Raw genomic sequence first — 27633 nt, forward strand, 5'->3', positions numbered from 1 at the left:
AGAACAGGCAAAACTCATCTATGGGGAAAGAAAACACAGAACAGTTGTCTCTGGGGTTGGTGGATACAGGGCTCACCTGGGAAGGGGATTGGAGGACTTTCTGGAATGACACTATGTTTTGATAGGAGGTGGAGATACACTGATTTATGCAACTGTCAAAACTCATGGTACACTTAAGATGTGTGCATGTCATCATATATAAATTTTACCTTAAAAAAAAAGAACCATAAACAAATATTGCACTTTAGTTAGTGATATGCATGTTGAAATAATTTAGGGATGAAGTATACTGATGGCCGCAGTAGCTTCCTATTCCCTTCAAAGACTTCCTAGTATTCCTTCAATAAAGTCTTGCAAGTAATGATGTAAGGAAACTTTCATCTTCACAAGTGTTTTTGCAAGACCTGGCCTCTGCTGATTCTCCAGCTTCCCTAGCTGTCTTTTCCACAGGAAGCATCCTTCAGTTCTGTGAATCAGACACACTCCTTCCAGACCTCAGAGCCTTGGCACCAAGGGTTCCTCTAACCTGGAATACCACTTGCTTTCATCACCTAGTTAATTTCTAGAGATCTTTCACATCTTCTGTCCTCTCAGCCTAAGTCAGGGCATGCTCCTCTTCCCTTTCATTGCTTCTTTAAGGTTTCTTCTTTGCTCCCATCACATAGTTACACTTTCGTCAAATATTTACACAAATATTTATCTTCCTCACAAGACTGCTTTGGGGACCGGGGCTGGACAGAGCTGCTTCGCTCACAACTGTATTCCCAGTGACCAGCACATCAAGAGCAAGGTGTTCAGGAATTTTGTTGGGTAAATAAAAAGGAAATTAGAAAAACATAACCACTTTTCAAGTGAGAGATGGCAGCTTTAAAGGATTGGCAATATTCCGTATGAGGTGAGGGTGTGGAGACACAGGGCACTCACACTCATTGTTGATGGAGGTACAAACCAGGAGCAGTTTGAAGTACCTATCAAAATGTTCAAGGTTGATACCGTTGATCCAGAGATTTCACACCTCGGTATTTATTCTGCAGGCACGGTAGCACAAATAACAATGTCCCCAGAAGTAGCCTGAAGTGTTGAAAAACTGACAACAACTTAAATACCTTTCTACGAGGAGGCTGAAAAACTATGGTACACTCAGAAAATGAATTTCTGCACCATGCAGCCATTATAAGTAATGAAGTTAATACTAATACTGTTAGTAACAATACTAATGTACTGTTAGTAACAATAACTAGTGGATAATGAGAAAAGTTGCATTAAAGTATAATCACATTTTGTTTTTTAAAAAATCACACATATATAAATACAGTTTAAAAGGCTGGTAGGGACTTACTTCCCTGGTGGTCCAGTGGTTAAGACTCCATGCTCCTAGTGCAGGGACCCCACGTTCGATCCCTCGTCAGGGAACTAGAGCCCACATGCCACAAGTAAAAAGATCCCGCATGCCGCAGACCCGGCGCGGCCAGAAAAAAAAAATTTTTTTTTGGTATTTTTCAAAAAAGTAATGGAACTAGGGAAAAAGCCAAACTGTTAGCCAGCTTTACCTCTGGAGGGTTAGGGATGAGGGGTGGGCAGGGGTTTCCACTCTTTATCGATTTCTCTAAAGTTTAAACAAGCAAGCCTATAATTTAAAATATATTTTTAAAAATATTTTAAACTCTGAATCTTTGCAGAACAAGGCTTGACGGTAAAGCTCACGTTGCCTGTTCAAAATTAAATCTACAACCAGTGAGCGACTTCACTAAAAAATGGCCTCCTGAGGACCTGACATCCACGGACCACCCAAGCGCCGGCGCATCAGTCTTTAAATCCTACGGGTGAGGTCTGGGAGGAAGGAAGGAAGATACAGTAAATGGAGGTGGGTCGTAGGAGTCCTGGGGTGGGTATGCCTCCGGAAGGAAGACGGCAGCAGAATTTATTCTGCTTTTCCAAGTACCTGATCCTCCCCAGAGGCTCTCGGGACAAGAGTCGACGGATACTTTTCACCTATTAGCGAAGATCCTAAGAACTCGGGTAGAGGCATAGAATCTAGAACAAGGGGTGAAGGAAACCCTGGGCTCCCTGTCACCCCATCCCGGTGGGGAAAACCACGCGCCGCCCTCCTCTCGGATCCTCCTTGCGACTGGGAAACGGGTCTGCGCGCGGGCGACGCGGGCGGCCCGACGGCGTCGGGCGGGGGCGAAGACTTGACCCCGCACGTGGGCGCGGCCGGCGGCAGGGAGAAGCATCCGGGCGCCCCCAGCCCGCGGCTTCGAAGAAACCCCGAGGCCCCGCGTCCGCCTTTCGTCCTCCCCGCGGCCGCGCGGGCGCTGAAGGCTACAAGGTCAGGTCCCCGGGGCCCAGGGAGGAGGCGCCCGCCGCGCTGCGGCTGCTCTGGAAAGCGGGGTGGGTCACGGAGGAGGTCCCGTTCCGCCGCAGACTTTAGGACCTTCGGCGGCGTCCCTCGGCCGGATGGATGCTGCCTCCTTTCCTTCGTTCCACGCTTCCTTTCCTTCCTTCCTTCCTTCTTTCCTTCCTTCCTTCCTTCCAGCCAAGGCCAGGCCGGGCGTGAGGGTTTCCGTCTCTCCTTTCAACCCGCACAGCGGCGCCCAGACGCCGGGAGTGCTCGCACCATTTTGCAAAGAGGAAGCGAGGAAACTGGCCAAGGTCACCCGGCAAGACCAAGGTTTCCCCCACCCTAGATGCTTCCCTGTGTGAATGTGAATGGGCCTAAGTGCTCCTTTCTTTCCCTCAATGGCCGGAGAGAATGAAAATGCGGTCTTGGAGCGCCAGGTATGGGCCTGAAAAGCCCCTTGCGTCCGAGGTGGCGAGCCTTCCCGGGGGAAAGGGACCTCGGTGGCGGCGCAGGGGCCGGTCCTCCGACAGCGACAGCTGCTTGAGAAGTAGAAGCCCCCGAGAGGTCTCAACACCCACCCGAAACCTTGGGAGCGGCACCGCCGCATCTAGGCCTCCCCACCTGGGACGTGAGGGGCGATGCCCGGCTTCCCACGAGGTGTCAGGGACAAACGTCCATCTGGTCCTCGGGCTCGGACGCGGCCTTCGGCCAGCCTCGGCTCTTGGGAACTGGAAGCCGAGAGGCAGGGGCGCGACCCCGGCACGCGAGTCCCGGCCTCACGGCCGCGGAGGAGCCTATCTGGGGACCCCGGCCACCCTTGCCCGGGCTTAACTGTTGGCCCACCGCAGGCCTGGAGCCTCAACGGTGCCGGCCCCAGAAAGCGGGGGCGCGCGCTCTCGGCCGGGGTTCCGGGCAGGGTTTGCAGAAGTGAGGAGTTCAGTGCACGACCCCCTGGGGAGCGGAGCGATCGAGCGTCGACCAATGGGCGCGGTGGGCGGGGAGGAGACGCCTGGGGACCTGCGTGGGCCGCGCGTCGCTTCCCCACCCTCGTGCTCTCTAGGTCCCGTGGCCCCGCCCGCCGCCCTCTTAAACCCGGCTCAGCCCTGCGGACCCGCCCGAAGCCTACCGGTTCCGAGCCCGCTCCGCCCGTCTGCGGCCCGGCGGCGAGCGCTCCGCCGCTGCGCTCTCGAAGGTGGGTGCAGAGACCGGCGCGCCGCTGCGGCCCGGGGCTGTCGTTCGCCGGGGTGGTCGGGAAGCGCCGGCTGCAGTCTCTGGCGCAGTTCGTTTGGGGCGGTCGTTTTGCCCTCTTGGAGCTTTTACTCCTTAAACGGCTTTCAACCCCAAGTCGCAGATCCTCGGGGTGAGGGGAGGCCAGGAGCGGAGCGCCTTTGGGGGTTCAGGAGGAGACGGGCAGATGCCTTCGTCGTGGCTGACCTCTTTCCCTGACCCCGTGTTCTTTAATTTCTGAGTCACGACCCTGCTTACTTTTCTTATTGGGCTCATTGATCTTGCCCGCAGGACCCACCGGCCCTGAAGGGGCTCCATCCCCCAGCCTTGGTGAACTTATGTCCATCAAAACGCCATCCTTTTGGGGTACGGGCGGCGGCAGCGGCGCAGGGGCGGGAGCCTGCTCTCTCCCACCTGGCCTGGGGCTCGTCCTCGCCCGCTCCCGAGAGGCGACGCCAGCTTCCCTAAGCCCCCAGGTGGGGTGACGAGTTTCCCGAGGGACTTGCGGGAGGTAGCGGGACTCGGCCCACGTGGGGAACCCGCGCTGGCTGCGGCGCTGGGAGGGAAGCCGAAGGCGGCGGCCTCCTCCTCCTGGCAGCCCGGACCGCCCGGGTCCTCGGGCTCAGACCCGGGCCTCGCAGCGGGGCAGCCTCCCCGGACCTGCCCCCGGGCTGGGGGAGCGCGTCTCCTACGCGATCCAACCCGGGCCCTGGGCTCTGCCCTCCCTGCTGGGGACCCAGGAGCGCCTGAAGCTGCTGCCTGCCCCCAAGCTCGGTCTTGCGCTCGGCTCCTGGCTCCGGGAGTGGGAAGGCCCTGCGGCTCCGACCCCCCTGGAAAAGAGGATTTCGGGGACCGAGGAGAGGGCGGAAGAGAGACCTTGAAACGGATTTGGCAGGAGCGGGGTTGGGGACGGATGTAGAGAGCGGGTGTTGGAAACGAGCCCTGCTAGGTCAAGGCGTGTTTGGAGAGGGAAGGCAAAGGCGACACGTACCTGGAATTTGGAGTCGGGCAGAATCCCGACAGATTTTCGTTTTAGTTTGTTTTGTCTTTTGGGGGGGTGGGGGGGAGCGGGGTTGTTTGTTGCCGTTTTTGTTTCGTTTGCGGGTAGTGGGAAGTTTATCCGATTCCCTCCGACCCGGGGCTGCCTCGGGCGGTGGAGGCTGGGCAGGCCGGAGCCGGGCCGCAGCGCCCCGCGCCCCTCACTCGGCCGCGCTTGCTCCTCCGCAGACCCGCCGCGCCCTGTGGCCCGGGATGGCTCTGCGGCCGCCAAGTGAGACCGAACCCCAGGACAAGGGGTTCTACCCGCCCGACAGGCTCCAGAGCAGCCCCCAACGCCTGGCCGCCTACTACCCGCCTTTCCCGCCCTACGGCCACTACGGGAACACCGTAACCGCCGCGGAGGAGGGTCTCCAACCTTTCCGGCAACTGGAGACCCTGTCCGTGTCCCCGGCGCTGTCCCCCTTCGCCTTCCGGATGGCGCCTCCCGTGCTGAGCCCCGGCCTGGCCCTGCAGAGGGAACCGCTCTACGACCTGCCCTGGTACAGCAAGCTGCCGTCGTGCTACCCAATTCCCCACCGCCCCGGGGAGGTGCCGCACTTCCCGAACGGCAGTCGCGAGTTTACAGGCGCCTCCAGTGAAGACGCGGGCCCCGCGGGCGGCCGTAGCGACGGTGGCCAATGCTGGGGACCTGAAATTTTCGTGCCGCCGCCCCCTGTGGATGCTTCGCTGTTCCCTGAGAGGCCGAAGCCCTCGGAGCTGTTACCGTGCGCCCCCAGAGAGCGCTCTGAGGATGGCCCCAAACTCGCGAACCAAGAGGGGAAGGCGTCTCACCGTTACCACTTCACCCAGGAAGACCTGCACTTAGTTCTCTACGGGGTCATCCCCAGCCCTCAGCACTCAGCCCGCCTGTACCACGCGATTTCGGGCCTCCCGGTCCCCACACACAGCTCTGGTAAAGGCAGTCCCCGTGATCCGGGACTTCGGGGTGCGGGTGGGAGGCGTGAGGAGAGGTGGGGACGGGAGGGGGCAGGGGCGCTTCCAGGTGGGTCCGAGGCTGTGCGAGTCCTGCAGCGGAGCATGTGCGCTTCCATCAGAAGACGGAGCTGGGGATGGCAGGCTCACCTCCGAGACCCGATTTGCTTAACCGCATGACACCCAAGATTGTTTTAGTGAGAAGAGAAACGGTTCGAGCCGAGCGGGCTGATCAGGCCGGCTCAGATTCTACCGGGATGTGCAAGGTATCTGGGAGTCTCAAAATCAGCATTATGTCTGGTCCTCAAGTTCCTTAAGTTTGCAAACGGGGTTAATTACAACATAGCCCACTAGAGTCGTTTTGAGTCTCATGTGAGAAATGGCCTATGTAAAAGGAGCAGGAAACCTAGAAAGGACAAGTAAACATCCAACTCAGGATACTGGTGAGCTCTAGGGAGTGGGGAGGATGGCGCTGTATGAAAGCATTTCATAATACATTTTATCGAAAAAATAAAAATTTAACCCTGTCTTTTTCTAGGGTCTGATTCTCTTCCTCAGACTCTGGATAACAACTCCCTTCAGCTACCAGAAGGTAGGCGGGGCTTCCTGGCTTGGATTTCTTTTCCAGCACAAATGCAGTCAGTTTCTTTCCTCACTGGCTCTCTTTCCTGCCCTGGGTCTCTCCTAGGTCTCTGCCTTGGGCGGACGAAATTCGGTGAAGTGGCACATTTTGGTGTGTTCTGCAGTAGCCCTGTCGCCAAAGGAGTCAGGTTTGGGCCCTTTCAGGGTAAAGTGGTCAACACCAGCGAAGTCAGGACATACGGGGACAATTCCCTGATGTGGGAGGTAAATTTGTTTCTGGCGGGTTGGCGAAGGGAGGTGGGTGGAGGAAACCTTGGCCTCTGCCCCTCTGGGAGACCCCTGGCCTGGGAGAGGGGGCCCCCTCCGGGCAGTAATCTGCTGACTTGTGCTGCCTGTTTTGCAACATAAAGAGACTGAAAGGCAAGCTGTTCAGTCCCTGAGGATAACACCTCTGCTTGGATTCTGTGTAATTTTTGGTGGCTTAAGGCATTTTCCTCTGAAGATTAGCCATGGAATATACATTTAAAGAGTTAATACATTGGGTTATATTTATAGACAAAACCAAACACTTTAAATGTTACAGAATGATGCTAAGAATATGCCAAAAAGGACTAAGACCAGATTTAACATTTTTGATGTCATTCACCTAAAGAGGATTTTTAGAAAACTGATACTCTTAACTCTGTTTGAGGCAGGATGGTAGGACTGCAATTTGTCAGAATGTATCAGATTATCACCCCTCGCTGTGGATTTCTACATCGAGGAATATAGTTGAGGAAAATAATCTGAAATCCAGACTTCACAGGGCTGTTTGTAATAACAAAACATTGAAGATGGTAGAATTGCCCACAGCAGAGAAAGAATTAAATTATGGCTCCATCAATACACATGAAAACTAAATTGAGATAAAATACTAAACTAATTGGTTGTCTTGAAGTGGTGGAATTAAATATAACCTCCTGTTTCCCTTACCTCTGTTTATGAAACTAATATATGATCACTCTAGAAATCTGGAAATCGAGGAAGTGATAAAAGTAAGAATCTTTAAAATGTCACACTACCTATAGCGGTATCTTTAAGCTAATAAATCCATTTAGGCTCAATCATATTGATAATAAATATATTCAGTAGGTCAAGTGTGAGTTTTGAGTTGCAAATTTTTAATAAGTAAATTTATTTTCTAGGTCAGACCCAAAAAAATGTGCATTTCCAAACTTTGTTTGATTTCATTTAGATATTTGAAGATGGTCATTTGAGCCACTTTATTGATGGAAAAGGAGGTGCAGGGAACTGGATGTCCTATGTCAACTGTGCTCGTTTCCCCATGGAGCAGAACCTGGTTGCCGTCCAATGTCAAGGGCAGATCTTTTATGAAAGCTGCAAGGAGATCTACCAGAACCAAGAGCTCCTTGTGTGGTATGGAGATTGCTATGAGAAGTTTTTGGACATTCCCGTGAGCCTGCAGGTCATAAAGCAGGGGAAGCAGACGTCTGGGCCCTTGGAAGGTGAGTGCACACTTTCGCCTCACCCAGTGAGGCCGTCTTAGTGGAAGGACTGGGCTCTCTCTCTGACTCAACACCTTCCTGCAGCTTTTCCACTTGCTTGTGGAACTTCTCCCTCCCAACCCAACACTCAGAACACAAAACTGAGGGTGTCTCTAACCAGCTGGGCATTACCCAGCTGGAGGAAGATGCCCTCATCTTTCCAAAGCTGCTGAAGGTACTCCTGTTCACCAGTATACCTTTTCTTCTACCCCTTCACCCGCTCCCAGAGAGTAAAGTAAAAGTGAAATAAATGGATGCAACCTCTGCCTTAGATGAGCCAGCTTCTGATTCATCTCTGCTGAGGCTCACACAGCTCAGGAAGTCTAAGCTTTAGAGCACTGTTTTTCAAGTAGTGGGTTGCAGTATCTTAGTGGGGTGGGGCATTTGGTGGTAGAGACCAGTATTAAAGAAGAAAAAAGAGAGAGAGATTAAGAATAAAATAGAATAGAAAATATTGATGTGAATCTCATTTAAGTTAAGCGTTGTTTGGTGAGGTTTTTGTTTCAAATGGATGTGTGTGAACTGGGTCTCAAGTATAAAATGTGTTTTCTTACTGTGGGTCTCAGTCAACTTTGGGAAGCATGGCGCTAGACTCTCGCTCTCCAATTTTAATGCGGGTGTGAGTACCTGGAGACCTTGGAGAGATGCAGATTTTCCTTCAGGGCTGGGACCTGAGATTCTGCATTTCTATCACATTTTAGTAGCAGGCAGCTAGAGGACTACCAACCCACTCTCTGGGAACGAGCCTCTGGAATTTGCATTTTAAAAAAGCTCTGAGTGATTGATTTTTATATCTGCAAAGGCCTGGGAACCACTGATCTCATAGGTGGGACCAGACAAATGCAAATTACTGTAATACGTGTAATCAAATAGAAGACCATCTTATTATGTTAGAACAAATGTCGTAAGTAGCAGGTAAAAGAGAATGTGAATTGCATTCATCACAGTGCAGTGATGGTCAGCGTGCATGTCTCCCTGCTAGACTGAGACCCTTCAGGGCAGGAGACAATCCTAAACACTTTAATAGCACCTGCTCTGGATCCCCACGTGCATTGAAGGAAGGAGGAAGACTGGACTAAACTGGGGAAAGCTGCTTAGGGATGTGGTGAAATAAAGGATGAGTTAGGCAGGGAAAGGCAAGGCAATTCAGGCTTGGGGAATAGTGAAGCCAAGGGCAAGGATGTGTTCACCAGGGAGTCGGAGGTGACTAACGAATGAGCAGTCTCTTTCTAGAAGCCAAATAATGAGGGGCTGTTGAACTGTTTCGGTGAACTGTCTTCTCACTACCCCAATAAATGGATGGCGTGGGGTGCACCTGAGGGTAAGATGGCAGGATTCTCTTGAGTCTGGACCTCACAGTTGCCTCATACTTGGCGCCAAGCCGAGACTTTTTGGTCACTTCCAAAAATGTACCGAGTGCTTTTTTGAAATAAAAGTGAAAAGTGGATTTGAGAACGATAACGTGCTTGATAACACAGGATAGAATCATTATCCTTTTGAAAAATTAGTCAGCACTATGCATCAGAGCTGTTAAAATGTTCATATCCTTGGATATATCAGTAATGTATCAGTAATACTCTTCTGGAAAATTTATCTTCAGGAAATAGTCCAAAAGGAAAAGCTTTGTCCACAAGGATTTTTAATACAGCGTCACCCCTGTTTGTGAAAAGTCATGAACAACCTAAATGCCCAATATTAGAATAATTAAGGAAATGATGATATATTAACATGGAATAATATACAGTCATCAGAGATCCCAATCACATAAGCAACAGGGCCTGCACTTATCTGTGCTCCCCTTCTGAACCCAGTTATATCCGAGGCTTATTGGCACTGCTGCGATGACGCGTAAATATTTAGGGTAACTTGGTGGCAGAGAACTTGTAAACAACTCGGTTGGGAAGACTCATGGATAAATTGATCTGTTTTCTGTTAATAGGAATGTTTGGGGATAGGATGCAAAGGAAAGAAAAATCAAAATTCCTCTGTCCTCTCAAAAGAAAGGTCTTTTTTTCAAAGGCTTTTGGTGAGGCTTGGTGGGAACCTTCCCCTTGAAGGTCTTGAGTGGGAGGGAAGGGCCTGGGCCCTATGTGGGCGGGTTATTTGAGTTTGCAAACCTGCCAAGTGTGTGTTTTGGGGGCTGGGGGTGTGGAATGTGTAGACAGCTCTTGGTCGTTACCAAACCCTGTCTGAACGGTGTGTCTGTAGCGGGGCAGAACGCATAATTTTTGGTATCGAGAAACCCCTTGGCTGAAAAGACTGAGATGGGAGGGAGGAAGAAGGAAAGGAAATGGGACAAAATTAGGTTAAGATAAATTTCCAAGGACCTGAGCAGAAAACGTAGGCAGCCGAAGCCTAATTAGTAAGGGTGCTCTGTCATTTCTGCCTAAGTGGTTGTTCTTATGCAAATTTACTCCTGAACCCTTATTCTGAATTCTGGTGTGCCTTCATGCTTTGATTTGTAAAGATCGCTGACCCTGTCTTGTAGACCCCTTCTTCCTACCCCAGGAAGCAGGAAGGCCAGGTATTTCTAACCAATGAAAATTCTAGCTCCGAGCAAAAACCATCCCAGCAGGGAGATTCTGAGAGTATTAGCACCTCAATGGAAGCGATAGACAAGACTGGGCAACGGATCACCCTGATGCTGGTGGTTGCCTTCCTGGTTATTTACTTAATAAAATGATTTATTTCCTTAGCCACCTGTTAAACATGCCTGGGACGCAGTTGTCAACTAACAGAACCCCCGATGGATAGCTTCCCTGCTGTCCCGATGCTAATAAAAACGATTTCCACCTTCACACTCTTGCCTGTACTCACTCCTGGCTGTTCTCTGCCTCCCTGGGGCCAGACAATGAGGTTTCAGGGATGCATTCACAGTCAAAACCACTTGATGCTCTGGAATCCAGAGTGTCCTCGGCAGGGATGCTTTTGTAGGTGGCCCTGGTCCTCTCCCCTTCCCCCAATACATAGACACCCCTGAGCCTGGCACCTCCTTTGCTAGAGTCGGCTGAACCCTCTCTAACCTCTCCCCCACCTCTCTTATAAAAATGGATTTACCTTTCTCAGTCTGTCTGTCACTCAGTGATAGTATCTCTTGTTGATAAGAAGTCAGTAAGTGTTAAGGTTAAATTAATCATCACAGTAATCCTATGTATTAGTTCTAGAATCTTCCTTAAAAGTTCAGAGAAGTAGACTATAAGCTAAAAGGGCACCTGAGGCTTCGTAAATGGGGTCAAATGGAACAGAACTCGTGAAGCTTGGGGAGAAGCTATGGGTGTCCACCAAGGTCCTGGGTGCACGGCTTTGAACTTGTACCTCTCAGGCTGATCTGAAAGGGACAAATACGGTAGGTATTTGGTATGTGAACCTTGTAAAGAAGGCCAGTCAGGAACTGTAGGACTGACCGGCTCGTAAACACGGCCAGAGGAAGGGCTTCTTCAACAAATATATTTCGGGAACAAAAGGTAAGGAGAACCTATAGATTAAGAGATTGAAGAGACATAGCCTCTGTGGACAACACATAGGCTTTGAATCCTACATTGAATCAACTGAGTAAAATAATGAAACATGTATGCATGTGTGTATGTACATAAATATATGTGTTTCTATTAAGGAATAAGGGCTGGCTGTCTAGGTATGACAATGGCATTATGGTTATGCTTTTTAAAAAGTCATTATCTATTAAGGATTATGGTTTGAGATGTTTATGAACCAAGTGAGAAATTAGTGTTAAAAAGAATCCATTATGAAAAAAATAATAATCTCTTATGGAGGGGAGTCACATAAGTGATTTGGTCATTGTCAAAGCTTGATGTTTGGGCACATGAGGGTTTATTCCATTATTTTGACTTTGGTATATGTTTTAACTTTTTTGTAATAAAACGTTGTAAAAAATCATCTTGAAGAAAATAAGAATGAGGGGAGGTAGCTGACCAAGCGACTTTATCCCCCCCTGTGTTTGACAGAGTCTGCAGAAGGGTACAGGTGTGAAAGATGTGGAAAAGTATTTACCTACAAATATTACAGAGACAAGCATCTCAAGTACACCCCCTGTGTGGACAAGGGTGACAGGAAATTCCCCTGTTCTTTATGCAAACGGTCCTTTGAGAAGAGAGACCGGCTCCGGATCCATATCCTTCACGTTCACGAGAAGCATCGGCCTCACAAGGTAAGAGTCAGGGTAGCGAGTGACCCTGCCCTTCACTGCAGCACTCTGCTTTCATGCTGCTTCCCCAAACCCCCGGCTGAACACCGAGGGCCTCCCGCGTGCACGTTGCTGGGACACAGCACCAGGTGGCAGGATGAGACGGGGTGTCTGAAGGAGGTGACAGTGCTGTGGAAGAGCAGACATGAACTAATGCCGTGACACCCGAGTGTGAGGATGGAGGTGCATGGTAGACAAGGGCAGAGGAAGGGGGTGTCCTTCTACCTGGACGTGTGGGTTTTGAAAGGCCTCGTAGACAGGTGACCGTGAGAAGAATCTAGGACAGTGGAGTGTCTGGTTTATATCTTAGGTGGGGTTGATTGGCTGGGGTGGGGGGCGTTCGAGACATTCCGGGTGGGAAAGACCCTGGCCTGTGGTTTTAGGTAACTACACCTTCTTCCATGATGTGCGCAATGTTGTGTTAATTTCTGCCGTACAGCAAAGTGACTCAGTTATATAGACATTCTTTTTCTTATTCATTTCCATTGTGGTTTATCACAGGATATTGAATATAGTTCCCCTTGCTATAGAATAGGACCTTGTTATTTATCCATCCTATATAGACTAGTTTGCATCTGCTAATCCCAAACTCCCAATCATTTCCTCCCCCACCTCCTCCCCCTTGGCAACCACAAGTCTGTTCTCTGCGTCTGTGAGTCTGTTTCTACTTCGTAGATAGGTTCATTTGTGTCGTATTTTAGATTCCACATATAAGTGATATCATATGGTATTTGTCTTTCTCTTTCTGACTTACTTCGCTTAGTATGATGATCTCGAGGTTCAGTGTGCAGGCAGGCATATTGATAGTTACAGGCGAGGATGAAACATGGGCACAGTCCAAACGATGGATGGCCTCTATGCCATGCCAAGGATTTTGTAAGGAAGAAAGGCAATGGTGGCATTAGGGAGTCATTTTCCACCATTCTGGATACCTGGTGGCTCTGCCAGGCTTGGTGCAAGAAAGTGCTGACTACCACTGGTCTTAATTAGGAGAAAGAGGCTGAAGCTTGAGTACAGACAGCTTCAGGTTGGACTCCTGCCCTGTCAGGACTCCTCCAAGCCCCAGTTTTCTCCATTTGAAAACAGTAGTCATCATAAAACTGCTCTTGTCTCTCCCCTCCTGTTCACAGCGAAGCTTCTGGAAAAATCACAATCACTGTACTATATACTCCTGTAAAATCTGAGTATTTTTACAATTATCATGTATCATTTTTGTAAGAATATTAATTAATTTATTTTTATTTTGGGCTGTGTTGGGTCTTTGTTGCTGCACTTGGGCTTTTCTCTAGTTGCGGCGAGTGGGGGCTACTCCTCGTAGTGGTGCGCGGGCTTCTCACTGCGGTGGCTTCTCTTGTTGCGGAGCACGGGCTCTAGGCCCGTGGGCTCAGTCGTTGTGGCTCGCGGGCTCTAGAGCGCAGGCTCAGTAGCTGTGGTGCATGGGCTTAGCTGCTCCGCGGTATGCAACTAGAGAAAGCCCACGTGCAGCAACAAAGACTCAGCACAGCCAAAAATAAATGATAAAGTAGTGGTGGATCTTACAGTTGATGAGATGGAGCATTGAAGATATTTGTTGGGATTGCTGCCTCCAGATCAAAAGATGTTTGCTTAAAAAGCAGAAGCTACAGGATTAGTTTTTGTTGGTTTGGTTTGGTTTGGTTTGGTTTGGTTTTTTGACCAAAGTAGAATGCAGGAAAAGGTTAGCGGAGTCAGGTCAAGAAATATACACTAGAATGTTATGTGGGTCATTTGCCTAAACACTAAGGACAATGATGGGTCTTGGATTGGCGTTCGAGGAGAGGAGCCATAGGAAGTACTGCTGGCTTTGAAATCGGGGGACCGTAGACCAGGAGGTCCAGAGATGACAGGAATGATAAGAAGAGGTGTAAGCTGGTAGTAGTAAAGTGAATGACTTGGGCTTTCAAAGAGGAGAGGTCTTCACGGTAGAGTGGAGGGATAGTAATTTTATTTTATTTTTTTAACTATTTATTAATTTATTTTGTCCACGAGGCATATGGGATCTTAGTTCCCTGACCAGGAATCGAGCCCGTGCCCCCTGCAGTGGAAGCTTGGAGTCTTAACCACTGGACCGCCAGGGAAGTCCAGGATAGTGATTTTAAAAGGCTATAGAAGGGAGTGCATCCTCTTATACTGAGTGTTCCTGAGAGTTCTTTAGTACAATTTTTCTCTTTGCAAACTCTCCCTGAGTGGTGTGATCCTTTATCATGATTGTAAGTACCATTTAAATGGTTTCAAATCTCTAGCCAGAATTCTGTCCTGAGCCTGAGGTGTATCTCTAGCTGCTCTTCCCACATCTCAACCTGAATTTCCCCTGGCACTTCCTCTTCGTTCGTTATGTTCAGAAGACTGAGGTTTTCTTCTTTTCTTGTCTTTACTACTAAGCATTTTTTATTCTCTTTTAGTTTTATTTCATATACTTTAATTTGAGTACTTAACTTTCAAGATGATAAAGTATATTTAATTTCTGCAGGAGCCCCAAAGAAAACATTTGATTTAATTTGAACAGACAAAAGAAAAAAAAAGCTCAAGTGAAACAGACAGGCAGAACTTCAGATAAATGATTTTCTAACAAGATCAGCTGCTGAAAGAGAAAAAAATTACTGATTTAAAATATCAGAAGATGTTGGGTGTATAAGCAACAGTGAAAAACCTTGTATTACCCTCCTTCCAGCATTTAAAGCCTAAACAACCTCCTTTTCAGATGATTTGTCAGGCAAAATTAATGAATAACACAAAATAAAAATATCAGAGGAAACCCTTGTAGTCCATCACAATGCCTACAAAGAGCTCATACATAGATTCAGAATGTCAGTTCTCTCCAACTTTTTGAAACACCTGGCCAATGGAGAGAGGGCTTTTGTTTTTTTCAGAAGGCATTGTTTCTTTTCTTCATGACTTGTTCAAATTGATGCCAGACTATAACTTTCTTTGTATTTTGTCTTTGACTTCCTTGCAAGCTTTTGTTTTTGCTAGGATTTCTAATTGCAAGTGATAAGTTTAGTTTCTTAATTATGTGACTTGTATAATGATATTTACATTCTTGAAATTATACTCATTTCTTTTTTAAATCAGATTCTGATTTGAATTTGTTCTGATTTGAACCAGTTGCTCCTTAGGCCTGTAAACTGTCATATTTGGATATCTTTCATTACCTTCCTTAGTTCCACTGATTCTTCTATGCCACTCTTTCTCTTTCTTGATTTCTCTTTTTGTATTACTGGGGCATGTCTTCAAGTAATCGTTTTTAACAGTGCACAGTGAAAAATTTTCTGAGTCCTTCTTTGAGGATATTTTACTCACATACATCTTTGATGGTTTGGCTGGATATGGAATTTTAGATAGGAATAATTTTCCTGTAGAACTTTTAAAGAATCATTTCTTCTACCATTTGATGCCAATCTGGTTCTTGTTTCTTTGTAAATAACCAGTTTTCTGCTTTGTGAAAATTGTTCTTTAACTTTTGAGTTCTGAAATTTTAACAGAATGTGTTAAATTATATGCTTTTTTCTTTCTTTCCTTTTTTTTTTTTTTCTTCCTGCTTTGTAATCAGTAGAAGACAGAGTATTCTTTCCACCTGAAGGCACAAGTCATAAGCTCAAAAGAATCCTCTTGTTCTTTCCTCGGCTATTATCTGTCTTTCGATTTTTGTTCTCTCTTGGGATTCCTTTTAGCCAAATGTTAGGTTGAATCTACCTCCCTGTATTTGACTTTTAATTTTTCTTCATCTGCATTCTCTTGAGAGTTCCCCAGCCTTAATTTTTATGTCATGTGTTCAGTCTTTAGCAGTCAGCTGATGTCTATTACATACAGCATTTCTATTCTATACTTTTCTGTTGTTTATTTTTAATTTCCAAGAACAGTTTCATGTTCTAATTGCTCCCCTTTTATAATTGATCTGTTCTTTTTGCAATATGAACTTCAACATCTGACTGTTTTTGCTTTAGTAACGACAATACATGCTCATTATTAAAATGTCAAGTAGTAAAGAAAAATGACAGAAGACTTTTAAAATCCACCCCAGTATCCCACCGTCTAAAAATACCCAGGCTCTCGTTTGTGCCCATAAGGACATCTGGGGAACAGGGTCCAGAAACACAATAGTTTCCTTTACTTGGTTCAGAATTCCTGAGAAGATTGGACAGAAGTCATCAGGGTCAAGAACACAGAGAAATGACAGGAACTGTTCACAGCAAGTGGCTGTACCACATGCTCTCACTGGCCCCCCAAAATATTACCCTTTTTTTGTAGGCACATGTCTTGAGTCATCTGTCCCCTGTAGTGCCACTTTGGTCTACATATTTGTCCCTACCCCCACTAGATTGTTCCTCCTTGTCTCTAGCAGAGTGTTGAGAGTTTCTCCATAAATACTTGTTGAATTAATGGCTGAGGGCTTGCAGTTTACTCACAGCCTTGTGAGGAAGGCAAGACAGGTATTTTTTGCCCATGAGGAAAATTGGGAAACCAAAGATTCCGAGTTTAACTGATTTGTTCTGGTCACACAGCTACTTGTTGACAGAGCAAGACAAATTCAGGCCTCTGTAGACACTGCCATTTCACATCTGAAGCAGCTAACTGAACCCAAAGACTTCAGATGAGTTGCCTTAGTCACAGCATTAGCAGGCTCTGGACCAGAACCCGTGCTGCCAGAGTCTTCCCTGTAGTCCCGGGATGCCTTTCTCCTGTCTCAAGTAGACCCTCAGCCTGGGTCTGCTTGATCCTCTGCCTACAGATGTGCACAGAATAAATACAATAGTTCTTCCCCCCCAGATAAACATAATGGTGAAATAAACTTGTTAAGGGGAAGACGTGGTTTCAACTGTATTTTTCTTTTTTGTTTTAGTGTTCTACGTGTGGGAAATGTTTCTCTCAATCTTCCAGCCTAAACAAACACATGAGAGTCCACTCTGGAGACAGACCCTACCACTGTGTGTATTGTACAAAGGTAAATGGAACCTTCTTTTAAGGGATCTGCCTTGAGCCCTGATTGGGTGTCCATGGATAAGAACTTGCAGCATACACCCTAGCTTATAAGAGTTCCTGGTAAATAAGTTCACTGTCAGCCCATCCCCAATTTCCAGCCCCAGATTACACTCCTGTTTGCTTAACAGTGATCAGATGCAACCTACTACTGCCAAATTGGCATCTAGGGCATTTGTCATGAAATAGACCCTAAATTTACAGGAGCCTAATGATAGCAGACATGATTATGCAGTCTTTCCGAGTACAGACTCTTACATGCTGCTGATCTAAATTTCTAGAGCAATTTTGCTGAAGTGGCATCTAATCTTCATTATACAGAATAATAAGTTATAAAAATGAAGAGATAAAGACGTGGTTAGGCATGGCTGGGCTGGAAACAAAAGTCTGACCATGCCTTAAAAATATTATACTAAAACACCTCATGTTCGATTTTGGTGAGATACATTTGGGCTGTCCACTGTGTACAGTGGAGCCAAACAGGGCTAAGACATAAGTAGACCACATGGAGCCAGCACAGACCTCAGGAAGGCAGGCGGCCCTGGATTTGCGTGGATGAGGACTCTATCCTGAGGTACGAATGCTCTCCCGCAGGGTTTCCAGAGCAGGCTCAAAATATCCCGCCGTCCCTCCTCTTTCTGGCATTCTAATTCCGATCCTCACCCTGGGCTCTGGCGAACCTGGGAAGGAGAGGTGCCCGGAGAGGGAAGTCAAGGCACTTGGGGCATAAATGAGCTGTTTGGCGTTCTGACTTACCGTCACCTAAGCTGATGGAGACTGTCCTTGTCTGGGTGTCCTAGACACCTACACCTTGTGCTCCTTACTGAGCAGTGGGCCAACCCCATGCGTGCCCAGGCCCCCAAATCCAAGGTCACCGGTTGAACCCGGTGTTTTGTATCTCTGTCAGTGGACCCCCAGTAAATGGAGTCATTACATCGCTAATAAATACTTGAAAGTGACAAAGGTCAGAGCAGAGTATTGAAATGAATTAGGGGAAAGGTTATAAACAGGGGAAAGAAAAGACAGGTAAAAACAGCAAAGTACTTGGGAATCTAAAATGGTACTATTTGGCCGTTTCTGGAAAGCTATTTGACCGTTTCTTTAAGAACTAAACTTGTAACCACCATACAACCCAGCAGTTGCTCTCCTGGGCACTTATCCGGGAGCAGTGAAGGTTTATATGTTTATACGAAAACCTGCATACAAATATTAATAGCAGCTTTATTCATAGACGCCCCAGACCGGAAATAACCCAGATGCCTTTCAATGGGTAGGTGATTAAACAGACTGTGGTTCATCCACACCATGAAATACTCCTCAGCAATCCAAAAGGATGAGCTGTTGTGCACAAAACCACCTCCATGAATCTGCAGAGAATTAATGCTGAGTGAGAACAGCCAATCCCAAAAGGTTACATACTGTATGCTTCCATGTAAGTGACATTCTTGAAATAGCAAAATTTTAGAAATGGAGAACAGATTCGTGGTTGCCATGGCTTAAAAGTAGGAGTGGGAGGGAACTGTGTGGCTGTCATAGGGCAACATGAGGGTCCTTGTGATGGAAATGTTCTGTATCTTGACCCTATCAACGTCAGTATCCTGGCTGTGATACTGTCCTATAGATTTGCAAGATGCAGCCATTGGGGACAACCGGGTAAAGGGTACACAGAGTCGCTGTTGTTTCTTATAAATGCATGTGAATCACGATTACCTCAAAAAGTTTAAGTTAAAAAAAAAAGAAGAAGAAAGAAACCAATAAGGTACCCATTTATGCAAAGACATTGGCCAGTATTAGCTACTCCTTCTGTAATTCAGTTCATCTTGGAGTGTGATCCCAGGACCACCTGCTTAAATGCAGTTTCCTTATTACCCCAACGGGTGTACTCATCGGGTCAGTCTGCATTTTTGACTAGGCCCCCAGGTGATCTTAGCCATTGAAAAGCCACTGTTCTAACCAGTGACATGTCCATCGTGTCCTTTTTCATTAAGGCTACACCTGTTGACCAAGCGTGCCCTATAGCATTAAAGCCCAAGGTTCGCTGATTGGAGAACTAAGCGGTGACATAAGGATCGGTAACAGTGAAATTAACCCCTTTCTTTCACTGGTTGTCCAGCTGATGGAAGTTTACTTTTTCTCCTGCTTTCTGTCCTCTGCAGAAGTTCACTGCCTCTAGTATACTCCGCACGCATATCAGGCAGCACTCTGGGGAGAAGCCCTTCAAATGCAAGTACTGTGGTAAATCTTTTGCATCCCACGCTGCCCACGACAGCCATGTCCGACGCTCACACAAGGAGGATGACGGCTGTTCCTGTAACAAATGTGGAAAAACCTTCCCAGGTCAAGAAGCCTTCTACTCCCACATGAAGGTTCATGAAGACTGCTAGCCTTCAGACAGTATGAGGACAGTGCCTCTGTATTTCTGTCTTGATATTTCTTGTTTATGGGTGTATCTTACAAACAAATGATAGTTAGATTGAGATGAGGAACAGAATGATGGAACTGACCAAGTAGCAGAATTTACCAGATTTATTGACTGTGGTTTTAACAGCTTTCACAGAAATGTCTTTCACAATTTCTAACAGGAATGGAGTTTTGTTGAATTCACCTAGAAATAATGAAAGCTGGCTGTTAATAGTGCATAAAGGTCTGGAAACTCAACATCAACCCTGAAAGGGACTATATTTCATTTCAGGGACTAGGGGCAGAGTCTTTGATTTCGCGATTTAAAAAAAGGAGGGGGGCTTCCCTGGTGGCGCCGTGGTTGGGAATCTGCCTGCCAATGCAGGGGACATGGGTTCGAGCCCTGGTCTGGGAAGATCCCACATGCCGCGGAGCAACTAAGCCCGTGAGCCACAACTACTGAGCCTGCGCGTCTGGAGCCTGTGCTCCACGACAGTGAGAGACCCGCGCACCGCGATGAAGAGTGGCCCCCCTCTCGCCGCAACTGGAGAAAGCCCTCGCACAGAAACGAAGACCCAACACAGCCCAAAATAAATAAATAAATTTATTTTAAAAAAAAGCTTCTGAAGTCACAGTAAGCTTAAAAAAAAAAAAACAAAAGGAGGCTTTTTCTCTACTGTTTGCCTCGGGGCCGCAATTGTAATATGTCTGTGGCCATCCCATTATGATTCTTAACAGAATAAATTCTTTAAAAATCCATTCAAGCCAGAGCTTCATTAGTATTATAACTAAGTGTTCAGACGTGAATTAAGCTCCCATTTTATTTGGATTCATTTTAAAACCCTTAGTTTCTACCCCTCCCCCATCACATGACAAACACCTTATGTTAACAGTTTGTTTAGCACCAAACAGAATTTCTTGGAGGACACGGAAGTTACTTATTCACCCTACCATCTGTGACCTTTAACAATTGGGGAAGAAAAAGTATTACCAAGTGAAGAAAGGCTAAAAATTGCAATAGGCTAAGAAATAAATGTATTTATAGTGCTCTAATTTTAAAGCTGATTTCATTCCTGACGAAGAGACAAGTGGAATTTTTTTGTAGGTCTTCTAATTAGTTGGTCCATACTAATATATAGAGTGAAAAGAAAAATGTGCCACGTACATTGTCACAAGGCTGATGATGCAAGCTTGTGGAGAATAATCTTTTCTAACGTGCAGGGAGACAGCAGACTCATCTCATGTGGGTCAAAATAGCCAACATCTATATAGAGCATGAACCCTATGAGATAGTGCCACTGAGTTACCACTTTACTGAAGGAAAGAAAGAAGTGGTCCAGCATTTGCCTCTAAGGGTCAAAGCCAGGTCGTCCTGACTCCAAAGCCCAGCCTCTTAATGAACCAGTTATGCTCAATTTACGAATCCTGCTAAGGAAAGAGCATTATTCTATTGACTATGCCATTCTTCCCTACTTTGGGGCAAGCAGCAACAAACTTTTAAATATTCACATGGAAAATCGGGGACCAGAATAAAACTGCATCGTAGGCAAGCGTAGCTATGTAGCTACTAGGTCACATCCCTAGCCGCGGTTCTATTGACTGCCTAGGATTTTTCTTCACCCTTTATTTGTGGTCCATGTCTCTCCAAATGGAGAGATTTCAATATGGAACAGATGCCCCTTCAGAGGGAGGCTCCTAGCTGTGGCAGAGTCCTTTGAGAAAGAGATGTGGTGCAGGTGGAAAAAGCAGTGACAGATTTTTCTCTGGGGAATGCTTGACTGCGGTGACTAGGTCTGAGTAATTTATCCTAATGGGAGTGTGCCCTGTTGTTTCAGGACTGTTTTAGTTCGTGTTAATTAAGTCAGAACAATGGTCTTTTGAAAAGATCAGGGCTCAGCCTGTAGATAGGCAGCCTTTATTTGCCTGCTAGTTCAAAGTATATTTCTTACTATGTATGGATTTGAACGTTATTTTTAAACCAAATAGTAAAGCGAGACCTCAGGAACTGGTGTGATGCCATTTTTTTCACTAGTTGAATAATTCAAATTAACTCCTTTGTTCTTTGAACCAGAATGGTAATAGAGGAAGGTTAAAAAAAATTTCTTTTCCTCTTTTCTAGCACTAATTCCAAAATGCTTGCACGCCAAATAATACCTTAGTATATGGGTCACGCATGCCCACACTAGCTGGAACACTTTGGACATTTTTATTTAATCTGAGCTGTTTCTACAAAGTTTTGGTCATATTGACCGGGTTACATATATCACTTTTTGTTTGGGAAAATACAGTCAATTCATAACATCTTCCTTCAGTAATTACCTTTAGCTTTCTTGTGTTTATTTAAAATGTGCATCTCACCGATTTCTAAAGATGATTTAGATCAGCTTAGAACAATAAGAATTAAAAAAAAGAAATAAGACAGTTAAAGACAGACCACCACATAAAAAGAATTAAAACTTTCAGCTAATATAATTGTGTTAGCCGAACATGGTTGGAAAACAGACTGTAGATTTTGGAGTTGGACAAACTGACATCTGTGCACCATGTCCTCATTGTATAATGTTGGGCAAGTTGTTTTAATTTCTAAGGTTTACCATGCTCATCCATATAATAATGTAATAATTATGCTGTAGGGTGTTGTGAGAATTAAGTAAAATGAGACAACTTGCCTTCCGGATGATACTTCATAAATCTATTTCTTTTAACCTGTCAATGAAGGCAAAGAGGAGACAGAATTATTCAAATTTTATTATTGATCTATATGCTTTCTTTCAGTGGTTTATGGACTAACAGCATTAGCATCACCTGGGAATTTGTTAGAAAGACAAACTCTCTAGCCCTACCGAATATCTGCTAAATCTGAAATTCTGGGGGTGGGACCAGGCAATTGTATGAAGGCTGGAGAACCATTGCTTTACGTGATTTATCCTCACAGTACCTGCAGCACAGCAATGGGTGAAACTGCTCGGTGACTTGGCAAAATCACAAAATGGTTCATTAGGAGGCACCATTAGAATGCAGATGGCAGGCAGAATTGTGCTTTTCCTGAAAATAATGGATACCCACAGAGCACAGTTGTCGTTTTACTGTTGGAAACATGGAACTCTTTCTACAGCTATGAGCCTGGTCGATGGAATTTAGAGACCTTCTCAAGAGGTAATCTCTCTGCTTATATTCCTTTTCCCTACCTGAGTCTATATTTGATGATAAATAGTTCATTTATTATAGAAAAAAAATGTACAAAAAGGGACATCTGAACCCTGGAAAAATAACGTGGCTCAAAGTAAAGTGGCATCTGTGATATTGATGGAGGTCTTAATGGGCCCTTGGGGTGTCCTTCTAGGACTCGGGAAGTTGGTGGTTACAACAAACAAAGCTATCAAAGTAGACAGATGTTTGGGACCTCTGTGGGGCCTGCAGTAGGTAGACTCGCAGGGTTATGGCAGTTAAGTCATAGCGTGGTTTGCACCCACAGAGTACAAGGCAGACTGGGGTTTCGAGAAATTGCCATTCACAATATGATAGAGATAAAATCACAAATACTGTCCTATGCCATCTATTGACGTGGCAGTTTATACAGTATTTCTTTTTTTTTAATTTATTTATTTATTTAATTTTTGGCTGCAGTGGGTCTTCATTGCTGTGCATGCGGGCTTTCTCTCCGTGGCATGTGGGATCTTCCCGGACCAGGGCTCGAACCCGTGTCCTCTGCGTTGGCAGGCAGATTGTTAACCACTGCACCACGAGGGAAGCCCTATACAGTATTTCATTCATGGTAGTTTTATGCATTTTCAGAATGCTTTATGACTTCTTAGGGACAGTAATTGCACTGAGCTGTTATAAGGACCCTATCCAAAATTCAGGAGAACAGATTCTTATATTGAATTATTTCCATAGAAACATTTAACTCAAATATATCACAGCACTTTTTTGTTGGTTGACATATATCAAAGTAGAATAACCAAAATTATTTTGAAAGAAAAAGTTAAAAATACTATAAAAGAGAAATAAACTCTCTCATTGACAGTCTCTACATAAAGTATGGGAATCTCATAGAAAACAATAGTTTTCTCCATTATTTTAAGAAGTTGTATATCCAGGAAATATAAAGTACATGATGCTTCCTTTTATTGCTGCAAAGAACTTGAACTTCATTGCTTTGTGAGCTTAAAGTAACTTTAACAAAAATGAATTATAATATTTTGAAATGATATTTAGCCCTAATTACAACTAGGGTAAAGAATGTTTAGGGAGAAGATTATCTCAGGATAAAATATTCTTTCACTGTCATTCCTTTTCATCTTACATTATCTCATGATTTTTGGGACCTCATATATTAAAAAGTGGGATAAATTGTTTTAGCATTATGTAAGTTCTATCTATAAATTTGATTTGTTTTGGATTTATTCGTAGCATAGTACTTTGCTGAAAGCTGTTTGCTATCAAAATATGGCAAAGGGATTAGAATTCGATTCTTGATTTTACAAACTGTTTTAAAACGCTAAGTGTGGGCTTCCCTGGTGGCGCAGTGGTTGAGAGTCCGCCTGCCGATGCAGGGGACACGGGTTCGTGCCCCGGTCCGGGAAGATGCCACATGCCGCGGAGCGGCTGGTCCCGTGAGCCATGGCCGCTGAACCTGCGCGTCCGGAGCCTGTGCTCCGCAACGGGAGAGGCCACAACAGTGAGAGCATACCGAAAAAAACCGAAAAAAAAAACCAAAAAAAAAAAACAAACGCTAAGTGTTTTTCCATTTGCTTCCATGGTGTGTTTTATTTGACATCTATCAATTATTTATTAAATGCTAGTAAAAGTACTAGGTAAGATTTTAGGGCCAAATATGTGATTTTTTCCCCCCATTCTTAACCAATTAGATGCAGCAAGAAGACTGAGAGGAAAGACAGCTTGTTTTCCAGGACAGAAGGATTTTTCTTCTCTTTTCATTTGGAAACATTTTCTCAACCTCTGATTGCCACAGGACTGTGAAGGCCTGAACCAGGGAAGGAAGCTGAGTCATTGTCTTGGTGAATTTCACTCTCCAGGGTTATCTGATTTAAAGGTGCCAAATTCTCTTAAATTTGATTTTGAAACTGCCTTCCACTAAAAATGGACAGGGTGTCTTCCAAGGTTGTTCTTCCAGGTTCTTCCTTAGAGGGCAGCTGCTATCTCTGTTTCCCCTAAACATTAAATCCCTTCAGCCCCAAAGCCCCCCGGGGCAAGCCCAGGGCAGGTCTGTTCCTATACCTGGAGGGCCTGAAATCGGAGCCGAGGGCTGGGTAGTTTGAAGATCAGACATGACTTACAATCCAGTCTTTTCCATTGGCCAAAGGGGAGGACTGAAGGGCCTGGAAAGGCTAGTGCTGGAATACAGGCCCCTTTAGGCTATCCACAGCTCTGGGTGCCTGGGGGTCCTGAGTCTAAAGACTCACAGGTGCCCAGGGGCGTTTTCAGGGAGAAGGGCCTTGAGCAGGGCCAGCCGGGAACTTTGCCAATGGTCAGCTTACAAATCTCAAAGGCCTCCACTAAATTACCCGGGGATGTGTTTGCCATTGTTTTTTCTCAAGGAGTGGCAGGATTTGAGGGAGAGGAAATACAAAGGAACAGCTGGATGTTAATCTATATTACTTAAATAATAAATGCAAAATGTCAAGAGACACTAAAAAATGGAAATCTATATGTGAATTACCATTTTTTCTTTTTTTTGCCGCACCGTGCGGCTTGCAGTATCTTACTTCCCTGACCAGGGATTGAACCCAGGCCCTTGTCAGTGAAAATGCAGAGTCCTAACCACTGGACCACCGGGGAATTCCTTATATGTGAATTATCTTAATTACAGAAATACTTATACGCAGAATGAGAAATTCTCTCTGAGAAATTTCCCACAACCCATAATAATAATCATAATTATTATTATAATAATAATCCCACAACCCATAGTTCAGTCATCAATTGGTCTATCACTCCGGATTTGAAAACCGATTTCAGATGGAAAATGAGAAGAGTAGGTTTGTGGTTACAGCTGTTTACTTATTCAACCTCTGAGATAGTGCCTGGCCCTTAACTTTCTAATAATAGATGACAAACTGCAAGACTGAGAATCCATATTTTGAAAGAAATACAATCAGCCATGCATTTATCCAGCTTGTGATGTTTTAACTGCCAAATAAAAGGGGCTGATCTGTAGTAAAGGGGTCCCTATAAAGCTGAAGCCCAAGTTTCTCAAACTTGCCTAGAAATAAGCATCACCTGAAATTGTCTATGAACCCTCAGGGTGGGTGGGGAGGAGAGGAGAGGAGGCTTGGGGTGCTCCAAACTAAGTATTGTTTTTCTAAGGATCCCAGGAAGGTTTTCTGGGTTTTGGAGGCTTTTAAAACTGCTGTCTAGGAAAGAAGATAAGTATGTGAATTTAGGGTCAAAAATGAGACCACACAATAATAGCCAAAAGGTGGAAGCAACCCGTGTCCATGAACGGATGGATGGATAAACAAAATGTGGTCTGTACCTGCAATGGAATAAGATTCCACCTTAAAAAGGAAGAAATTCCAACCTGCTACGACATGGTGAGGACGTGATGATGAGTGAAACAAGCCAATCACAAAAGGACACATATTGTATGGTTCCATTTATACGAAGCACATAAAATAGTCAAATTCATAGAAAGTAGAGTCATGGTAGCCTGGGGCAGGGGAGGGAGGAATGGGGAATTAGTGTTTCACGGGTACAGAGTTTCAGTTTTGCAAGATGAGTTTGAGAGCTGGGTGGTGGTAATGGCTGCACAGCAATGTGAATGAACTTAATGCCACTGAACTGTACACTTAAAAATGGTGAAGATGGGGGACTTCACTGGCGGTCCAGTGGTTAGAATTCCGTGCTTTCACTGCAGGGTGCACGGGTTCATTTCCTGGTCAGGGAACTAAGATCCTGCAAGTTATACAGCCAAAAAAACAAACAACAAAAAAAATGGTTAAGGTGGTAAATTTTGTTCTGTGTCTTTTACCACTTTTAAATGAGACGGATGATAGCTACTACAAATGGACAAACCACATGAATTCTGGGGCTCTAAAATACCACCATGATGGAAGGTCTTTCCTAAACTCTGAGTGGCTTTTCCCCTGCCAGCTAGCCTGTGTTCCTAATCTCCTCCTGTCTGATCCCAGCACTGACTGTAATGGGAGGGCTGCACACGCCCAAGAGGAGCTTCACTTTCAGAGTGTTCACCCCAGACCCTCTCTCTAAGTGGCCACCTGTCAGTTTCCATTCCAGCTCTACCTTTCTATTTACAGGCCGGCTGACCACCAACTGACATATTACCTGTATTGATTCTCTAAGAGCCCTCAAGGTGGAGGGAAAGACTATTCTAAGGCAGCCCTGAGCTCTTAGTGGGATCGTAAACTCCCCCATTAAAGGTTTCATTCAATAACAATCTTTGCAAAAGTAAATGGACATCAGTCTCCCGCTCTCACTACTGATCCAGAGGCCATTACCAATGGGCAGAGAGCGCTGAGCTGCGGCAGGGTCAGTTTCCACACTTTCAAATGATTCCTTTAATGAAAAGCTGCATTCTTTTCAGGCCATAAAACAACCAAGGATGGGCTTCCCTGGTGGCGCAGTGGTTGAGAATCTGCATGCCGATGCAGGGGATACGGCTTCGTGCCCCGGTCCGGGAGGATCCCGCATGCCGCGGAGCGGCTGGGCCCGTGAGCCGTGGCCGCTGGGCCTGCGCGTCCGGAGCCTGTGCTCCGCAACGGGAGAGGCCGCGGCGGTGTGAGGCCCGCGTACCACAAAAAAAAAAAAAAAAAAAAAAAAAACAACCAAGGAGAAGTCTATTCATTTAGCTATTGTACATATTAGCTTATTTATTTTATGGCTAATGCTGCCATCAGCATTCCCTGGGTGTAGAGCTAACTCACTCAATGATTGGTTGATAAACCCGCTAAAAAGCAGATAATGCTGAAATCGGATCGTGTGCTACCATGCAGTGCACACAGCGTCTTGCTAGGGTGCAGGGCAATTGAAGTGTTTTTTTTCATTTCAAACACAAACCCATTGCTTTTATACTCTATTTAAAGGTATTCATCTCACATAAAGTATTTCATATTCACACGCCTATGTGATCTAGTGCTCTAAAGATTGATTCATTTTCAACCATGTTCTTAGGAAATAAGCATATGGCCATCATTTACCCAAATAACCTTCAGTCATTTAAAGATCTTCACCACCAAACTGTGAGCTCTTTTATGGCAAGAATCATCTTTCCCCTTCTTTTCCTCTCTTCCCTTCCTCTCTCCCGTCCTTCTTTCATGAAATAATTACTGAGCACCTAATCTGGATGTCTCGGCACCTGTGTGTCTTGCCCAGCAGGGACTCAATGG

General features: G+C 45.7%; 1 protein-coding gene across 1 annotated transcript; it reads left to right on the forward strand.

Moving 5' to 3' along the window:
* Window positions 1-4819: 4819 nt before the first annotated feature.
* PRDM14 (PR/SET domain 14) lies at window positions 4820-19248 on the forward strand. The gene is made up of 7 exons (XM_007128950.2): window positions 4820-5519; window positions 6078-6131; window positions 6228-6385; window positions 7356-7626; window positions 11631-11833; window positions 16728-16829; window positions 19021-19248. Exons 1-7 carry the CDS (start codon window positions 4820-4822, stop codon window positions 19246-19248), a joined length of 1716 nt encoding a protein of 571 aa, XP_007129012.1.
* Window positions 19249-27633: the final 8385 nt, after the last annotated feature.

Source organism: Physeter macrocephalus, chromosome 15, assembly GCF_002837175.3.
Source record: "Physeter macrocephalus isolate SW-GA chromosome 15, ASM283717v5, whole genome shotgun sequence".
NCBI lineage: Eukaryota > Metazoa > Chordata > Mammalia > Artiodactyla > Physeteridae > Physeter > Physeter macrocephalus.